Consider the following 9,141-nt stretch of genomic DNA (forward strand, 5'->3'; position numbering starts at 1 on the left):
ACTTCACTGCTTGGAATGCAAATGTGTGCCTGTTGTGACACTCAGGTTGTAGTGCAGAATGTTGCTCCTCAGATAACAAATTACTTCACTTACTTTTAAAATAGCCAACTTTATTCAGCGTTGTTTGGTCATTAAAGCCAGCTGGATTCATACTGATAATGTAAATGTGAGAGTTTCCATTTCCATGGTTTGCATCCACCCTTCCCAGTTTTCAGTATCCTTGTTTTGACGTTGTCTTGATTTTTTTAGGTTTTTTTTTTTAAGCCAGTGAATTTCCATTAATTACAATCATTTAAATTCATGTCAACATTGAATAATCAAATGTATTAATTTAATGAAATACTGTTTCAGAATTTGTTTGCCTTTGGTGATGTGGATGGAGCGGGCATAAATGCAAAGCTGCAGCATCCCTTAGGGGTAACATGGGACAAGAAAAGAAAATTACTTTATGTGGCAGACTCCTATAATCATAAGGTAAGCATATAGTAGCTTGTTATATACAGGCTGTGCAATTTTTACTACTACAAAGGATTATCTTAGGAACATACAAAGATTGTGCTTCATATGGTTAAGCTGAGGAAATTATACAAGTTCCTTTGTGGGGTCTTTTTCTTTCCTTCCTTCCCATACGGGTCCTTCTCTTTACCATTGTTTTGCTGTCACATGCTGCAGTGTTGATATGATGGTCCCTAGGGGAAGGTGAATATAAAGTGCCAAGATACAGTTCAGACTAAAGACGCTTTCCTTATATCTTCCCAAAGATGCTTAACTAGAGCAAAAGAGCTAGGAGTGCTTAGTTAGGAATACTACAGGTTTGATAAAACTGGGAGAACAAGACTACTTGAGTTTACCTTAAAAAAACCGCCCAAGTTTTGAGAAGTGTTTTACGTTGCCTCCATGGAACCCTGAGATAAGAGAGGTTGTTTTCCATGACTGTTCTTATGTGACATTGTATAAGCTTTCACGTCTAGAAGGTTGTTAACTGTACATTGATTAAATTCATTGAAAGAGAAGTAATTTGTTTTAATTTGAAGAATGAAGTGTAAAACACTAAATGCTTATTGAAATTTATGTGGCAAATGAAATTTTGGTTTGGGTATTTTATAAAACATCATAAACTTTCTTGCTATTACTTTAAGGAAAAAAACCCACTTGTCTATTTTTAGGGAAAAAATGGTATAGAAGTTAGTTTGCCAGTTTTGTTATGCTCTTAACATATTGCTAACGTTTCCAGAAAGGCAACAAACATTAGAAAAACAAGCCATTCAGCATACTTTTATACCAGAGGGGTAGGTGTCTTAGAAATTATGAATGAGAACACAGAATGAAGTCCATTTGGTAAAGTATAATTTAGCTTCTAGGATACACACTTGGTAGCTAAGGTACTCAAAGGTAGTGCTGGCATCTGAAAATGTGGGGCATAAAATAATGCAGAACTTCTACATCCTGGTGGGTTTTTTTCAGAGATTTTTTGTGTGTCTTCGTTTATCTTAGATTAAGGTTGTAGACCCCAAGATGAAGAACTGTGCTACCCTGGCAGGCACAGGTGAAGCAAGCAATGTTATTGGTTCCAGCTTTACACAGTCAACTTTTAATGAACCGGGAGGTTTGTGTGTTGAAGAAAATGGCCGCTTGATGTATGTTGCAGACACAAATAATCATCAGATTAAAGTGCTGGATTTGGAAACAAAAATTCTTTCCATGGCAAGTAACCTTACTAAACAGGCTGATACTGGTGTTTCTTGATAGAAATTACTATTACAGACCTTGGCAAGTGCTATAAAAATCATATAGCTAATAAACTTTTTGGGTACAGTAGCTATATTCACAGAATGTTTTGTGATGATCTGGCAAACAAACATTGCCTGTTAGCACAGTTGTTGAAAGCCTTGGTCTTTGGAAACACAACTTTGGAATGAAAACAGAAAGTGAAAATCCTCTAGAAAAGAATAATATAGAAACATGAGTTACTAAAAAATACAGCCCAGTTTTTCAGTATGAAAAGCATTTCATAAGCACTTGCAACTCCCTTTGTAACAAGTGAAGTTGAAATAGATTACCAAGTCCTGTAATTAAGCCGCAAGAGATGATTTGGGGAGGTCAGTGACTTAAAGCAGGATACACAGTGGGCTTCCAAGTTGTCAAATCAAAACCACTGTCATAATTGAGCATTGCTGCCTTTGCTTATAAACATGAATGCAAAACAAATTCATGCTCCTGTCAATCTTACAATGGCACTATGTCTTAATGTCCCATATATATATATATATATATGACATAACGGTCCAACTGTCTTCTTGTATGTTTCCTGCATTTAATAGTATACAGTCTTAGTGTGTGTTTAAATTTTTATATCGTATAACATGTTGGGGGCTTCTCTGGGAAATTATCATGTACTGTGCAATCTGCACAGTTAAAACCTTGGGTTTTATTACTGAAGCATGCAATTCACCACCAAATTAGAAGAAAATACCTATACATTTTATTTAAAGTGAAAATAACGGCAACTGTTAAAATTTTAAATTAAAGGATACTCTAAGTAGTGGATAATCTAAAGTAGTTTGAGGTTGTACGATTTTAATAGTAAATATTATTTTAATTTGGATTAATCAGTTTTACCTTTTTCATTTTAAAAGATCATTTTGTCCTTCCCTTTTTCTTTGTCATTGTGGTATTGTTGCACTGTCAGAAAGTTTTAGTCCAATAGCCATATTATCATGTGTTAGTTTTCCTAGTCCATGTCAGCTTTGAAATTGTAATTGTATTGTGAAAGCCTATTTGCTTTCAGTACAAATAAAAAGAAATATTTGTTTGATTTCTACTGATAGTTGCCTATCCTGAATCCAGAAGGATGCGATGTTCCAGATAACCTGCCTGTGCAAAAGGATAAAATAACCAACCTTCCAAAACTGCCTAAATCTGCACCAAACATTCAACTTCCTTCACTAACTGTAGCTCCTGGCCAGACAATTCAGTTTTTATTGAAGTTGAGTCTGCCACCAGATTCAAAACTGAATGAAGAAGCACCCAATTCCTGGTTTATCACAGCAGAAGGTAAAGTATGTGTGGTATTTTATCAGTTGAACAGGAGTAGGTAAGATATAAGTGGATTATATTATAACATGCCAGCTATACAAGGGCTCTCAGTCTTATGAATCAAAATGTTCCTTCCAGTCCTCTGTTCCCATTTGACCTTGTGATGCAGTACTTGTTATTTAGGGTTGACACATTTAACAGCTGGAGTGGGAAGATTAAAAAACCCACACCTGGTAGGCTGCTTTTTGCTTGAATTAATACATGCTGCTTTTTTTTTTTTTTTTTTAAACTTTCTTGGAACAAGCTGCCAGTGAGGGCTTGCAAAGGTACTGATCCCAGAACAGTCGAGCTTTTTCTCAGATGATTGCCTTCTCCACTGTTCTATGAACAGCTTGTCCCAGCCCTACTATCTGTTTCTGGGAGAAAGCTCGCTGTGAAGCTGGAGCATAATCCTGAAAGAGATTCCTTTTTTGGCTTTTGTCTCTTCCAAAAAGTATTAGAGGTACATTTATACCTAACCACTTTGAACCTACTTTGTTATAATTCATATTTGCATACTTTTGTTTGAGTATTTCTGTTACAAGGCACACTTTCTTAAGTAAGAGATAAATTATGGTATGTCAAGGCAGCAGAAATAATTGGCCTTTCTTGCAAGTTCTTTTGCTGACTTGCTGTGTGACCTTAGACAACTCTTTCAGTCACTCTGTAACTTAGTTACTGTGAAATGGTATTTGTTTGTTTGTTTGTTTGTTTTGTTGTTGGAATAAAGGAAATACTATTTCATGTTACAGCAGTTTCCTAAGCCTAAATTAATCCCTCTCAACTCTTAAGTATGCGAAAAGAGCACATGAACATGTTCACATGATGAACAGCTGGAGTGGTTTAATTCTAGCCATCATTGCCATCCTTATAATGGCTATTAGTATGCCCATATTATGACTGGTAGAATGGACTGTGTGAGTGTTCCCTAAAATTCTCTTCAGTACAAAAATAGGAAGGTTATCTGAAACACCTTCTTGCACAGGCTGACCATTAGTGAGTGTTCAGAGACACTGCTTTCCAGTGGTCTAGCTGTACCCAAAAGGGAGAATCTATCCGTGACTTTGGAAGTACTACATGAAAGCCAATATACAAAATATCACATATTTTTTCATGTTCTTTGTGTATTGAAACAGTTTTGCCTGGTTATTGAGTTACTCAGATGTGACTCATTTGCTTTAAGTTTTAAGACATATATGCTCTAGGAGAAATTTTTTTATCTCACTGGAATGTCAATACTTCTAAAAAGGATCCTGTAGTAGGTACTGTGTGCCTAAGTAAAACAGTGAACTAGTGTTCTTGAAGGTGAATGGAGGACACTTAGCATTCAGACTCTCTGACAAATTTCTGAACTTACATAAACACGCTTTCTGTTAAACTCTAGGCACCCTAAAGTAAGTGATGTTCAAAGAACTGTTACCTCACAGAAGAAGTGCGCAAGTACCAACTAAGCCAGTATAGAGCAGAGGAAAGCTTCACTAACTGTTTAATGAGTTGCTGAACAGATTTAAAAACAAAAAGAGCCTGGAATGTAATTTTCTTTAGTTTCTGTGTCAAGTTTTTGATGTTGAAATTGCATCATTTGCACCTTTAATAGATTTTTGAAAGCAATAGAGAGAACATTATATTTCAGTCATGTTCAATCAGTTGTTGCACTGCATTGGAAAACACTTATTTTTAGAAATGCTGCTAGATTTTAAAATTATACTAATTTTTAGTAATTGTTCTCTGGCTGAATTTCCATGCCATATTGGCTTTTACAGTGATAAATATTTCTTAACAGTTATGCCTGCTTGGAGATAAAGTGAACTGAAAGTAAACATCTCATCTTTTGACTCGTCTTTTGTTGGCCAGCTTTCAAAGTGTCCATGTGGTAGCTTAATTAAATTGATTTATTTTAAAAACAGTCAACAAATACTGCACAGGCACTGCAATGTGTTTATATGCCTTATGATTTAAAGTAGTTTCTCATCCCAGTTTGTGCTTACGGAGTACAAATAGACTCTTTCCAGGAGAGTCGGCACACTTTTTGGCCTACAGAATCTCCAAATATTGTTGAAGTAAAGATGTATGTGATAGCTTCAAGGGTTCATAAAACTGGAGAATGTAAGCAACCTTATCTCAACAAGTCATTTCAAGCTCATAAATTCTAGAGCCAACTTTTAGCTATTTTCTGAAAAATGCCAAAAAGAGCACTCCATCCATCTCACTTACAGTAAAATACAGAGTACAGTGCAATGAGCTAGGTACATTTATTGTGCAGTTCATTTTTTCCGTTCATATACTCTTAAATATTTAAATAAATGTGAAACTCAAGTTCTCTTCTAACAGTCAGCCTGAACATTGCTAAATTGCAGCAACCCACTTGTAAAGCCAACACTTCTGTTTGGAAATACCATGATTTACCTGCAGTTTTATGCATTTATGGGATGTATCTTACCTGGAGTATTAGACCTCTGATACAAATGTGTAGCAGACCATTAATTTAAGGAGTTTTGCTTGCACATCTCAGAATAAATTTTAACATCCTCTTAAGAGCGTATAGGACAAATTGGAGATCCATTGCATCTAAATAAGATGAACCGTATGTATACCTGTAGTTCTGAAGCAAAGCTATGGATCTCTCCGTCTTTAAATGACTGCTAAAGAAGCATTTGTAAATTACATTTTTTTTTTTTTTTTTTTATGACTGGAAAAATCAAGAAGGAAATTTCCCCTAATGTTGCACATGGAAAGAAACTCCATGTTGCCCTATAGGTAAAATTAGTGTTTTCTGTAGGTTTCAGGCATGGTGCTAAATATGCTAATGATAAAACTTGTTCTTCTTTTACAGATAATACCTGGTTGCTTCAAGGACAGTGTCTGGCTGGAGAAATAAAGGATGTTTCCTGTCAAACTGTCATTCCCTTTCAGTTACCGAGGAGCTGTCTGTCTGCTGAAGTTATCCTGGCTGTCAAAGCGTGCCTCTACTATTGTAGCAAAGGTAGCGGTGCCTGTATGATGAAAGGAATTTCATTCAGTCAGCCGTTACAGATAGCTAGTACAAACCAAGGCAGCTTGACTCAAGTTGAACTGATACACATGTTTTTAACCAACTAACCCAGAGCCAGCTAATTTCATACTTTATTGTACTATCCACCGTTTCTGTAGGAGAAAAACTTGTCTCCATTGTTCATTTTCCTGGAGCTTATGACAAAGCTAAGAAATAATATACTTGGTAAAATGAAGTAGAGTTCCCTTCTGCTTAACGTGAAAATTTATCATCGCAACCTCATTTTTTTTTCACTGCAGTAGCAGCAATAATATTGTAATACTCTAGACTCTGTTGCCAATTGTGAATACATTGGGTGTATGCCATTCTGAGCAATGAACAACAATTTTTAGAGTGCTTTTGAAACAGCTGGTGTTATTTTGTGATGTTACTATAAGAAGTTCTTTGCACTGTATTAGAATAGCTAGATAATTTTGGACTAACAGTTAACAAATTCCTCTTGTGCCCTTATTAAATTTTAATAGAATGTCAAAACAATGTAAAAGAAGCATCTTGCTTATTTTTTTTGTAATGGAATTTGACACATGTATTTTGAAAATACATCTTAAACTAGGTGCAGCTCTAATTTTGCAAACTGAGTGTTTTGCTAACTAGATATGACCGCCTTATATGAAGAGCATAGTTTCATGGAAAAATTTCTGTGAAAGGAAGTGTTCAAGTTCCTACAGAAGAATTTCTTGCTGATTTCTAACAAAGAATGTGCCTCTCTAATCTGTATATATAAAGAAAAAAAACCACAAAACCATGCTGGAGTTTTTCTGATACATACCAATTTATATTTTCTAGTAAGTGGTAGATTATAGTTGAATATCTAAACTGCAAAAATTAAATGTCCACCATTTCAAACAGGGTGAATCACTTTCCTGCTTTCATGACTTCTCTGGAAAGACTTGTCTGAAGACTTCATTCTTGCAAATACATAATATTAAGAAGAATATTATAGTCTTGAAGTCTGATTCAGAGTCTTTTCAAGTTACTGTTAGTCCCCCAATTTGTAATAGTGGTCGCTGAACCAGAACTATACACTTAATAATGGATTATTTGCATTCATGGTTAGAGGTTCTGAGCTTTTGCTACAAAACTGGTAACCTAATCTTTGAATAAGATGCTTTAAAATTCTATTACAAAATTCTGCCTTTGGTGGTTAAGTGTTTTACAAGTAAAATATCTTCAATTTGCCGTAGTAAGTAGTAAGAATACAGGAGGGGATGCAAGTTTTTTACTTGAACTGACTGGAAGAGTTTCCACAGTGCTTAAGTCGTAGTTGGATTAGGCTCCATGGTCTGGTCATGAGTATCAGTTCTGAGAAGATGATTTTGTTTTAAGTTTGAAAGTAGCATTTTTATGTATATTATAAAGTACAGTAGTGAAAGAATTTTTATATAGTCTTTTCTAAAATGATCACCATTGTTCCTGACACCTGTCAGTAAATCCCCAGCATGATTTGTTGTTGTTCTTTCTTACTTAAAGGCTGACTGAAATGTTGGTCATGAACCCAAGAGGCTTTTGTTTTAAGGGAACCATATGGACTGGTGTGGTTTTTCCTTCCATTGAAATGCCAGTCTATCTGTGAGTTCTCTCACAGTACCAGAAGTGGTTATTATCTTACCTGTCAGTAAGGCAAGGGCTGAACTATTTTTTTTTCTTGTATTTGTTTTTTAAGCAACTTTTCTAAATCAGTGTTGCAGCTCCTTTGGGTAAGCCTCTCAATTCTTACATGCCTTTTTGAAGAAGGATAAAGCTTTGCTACTTTGTTCACAGGTTGCAAATGCTATTGGAAGGATGAAGGTAAAGGAGCTGATTTGGGCATTTATCATTATTTACACTTTAGCACAACTGTTTCAGAATTTTTTGTTTGTTTAACTTCAGATAGTAGCCAGGAAACCTTAGAACAGCTTCCAGCTAGCTCACAAATTTTCTGTTGCTTAGTGAAAAAAAACACAAAAGCATTAATTTCAGAAGTTCAGAATAATGAATGAAACTGTTACAGTTATCTTGAACATATAATTCAGTGGATGTTTTTTTTTCTCTTATTTTCAATTGGATGAGATCATAAAATTCTGCCTGTATTCCAGCATTAAAAAAAAAAACAGTCAACAAGTCTGTTTTCTTATTGACACTTTCTAATTAATGTATTACTGTAGGGGAAAGACAGTGCATTCCTATGTAACTATAGTGTGTAATGTTTAAATGTATTGTGGATATGTTTTCTACTAAATGTACATATATAAACGTGTGTTTAAATGTCATATTCATTTTGTTTTCAAGGTTCAAAAAGTTTTTAGTCACTGTATCTAGACACACTCAGAACCACTGTAAGCTTGTTGGGAAAAGATGATAATAGGTAGTAGGAAAATTGTTGCAAAGCATCAAGCTAAAGTCCAGGATCAAACTGTAAAGGATCTTTAAATCTTTACTTGTAGCCCAATTTTAAACAATTGTATTTCAAGGAAAACAGTTTCTGCTTTACTAGTGGAGAACAGGAGTATATCTGTTTGAACCATTTTTTTCTTTAAGTCCATGTCTTGCGGCAAATGACTGAATCTTATATAAACTAGGGGGGTGGGGGGTGATATATTATAGCTATGCTATTACTCTTTCTACAAAGCCTCGGAGCATTCCTTGCTACTGTGCTGTAATGGCTTTATGCTAAAGGAGAGGCAGAAGGTGTGGTACCATCTCAAAAAGACATACAACCCACTATTTACACAGAAAAGCTGTATATCCCAAAATGCCTTCCCCCTGCGTCCAGTAAGTCCTAAACCTTTTTAGACAATAACCCCTTTAGTTTGCAAGAGAGGTGCTTTTCCTGATTCATCTTAGTGGGTTTTACATGGGGACACTGCTCTAGTCATTCTCCTTCATCATCTTGGGAACAGCTGACTCTCAGTGTGCTCCAGTTACCGATGATGAGGTTATTGGGGTGCTTCTGCTCCTCACTCAGTCTGTGAGGTCACTGTGATTGGCCTTTAATCATATAGCCTAATGCTGTGTTTTGTTTGTCCAAGGAAGAG

General features: G+C 35.5%; 1 protein-coding gene across 1 annotated transcript in view; it reads left to right on the top strand.

Annotated features, from left to right (window-relative positions):
* Positions 1-6,174, top strand: part of NHLRC2 (NHL repeat containing 2) — a 31,097-nt gene extending 24,923 nt beyond the window's left edge. Inside the window, 4 exon segments of the mRNA XM_010292918.1 lie at positions 352-474; positions 1,495-1,704; positions 2,829-3,054; positions 5,909-6,174. Of these exon segments, the coding sequence (XP_010291220.1) occupies positions 352-474; positions 1,495-1,704; positions 2,829-3,054; positions 5,909-6,174 (825 nt within the window).
* The last annotated feature ends 2,967 nt before the right edge of the window (positions 6,175-9,141 follow it).

Source organism: Phaethon lepturus, unplaced genomic scaffold (genome assembly GCF_000687285.1).
Source record: "Phaethon lepturus isolate BGI_N335 unplaced genomic scaffold, ASM68728v1 scaffold1158, whole genome shotgun sequence".
Classification (NCBI taxonomy): Eukaryota; Metazoa; Chordata; class Aves; order Phaethontiformes; family Phaethontidae; genus Phaethon; species Phaethon lepturus.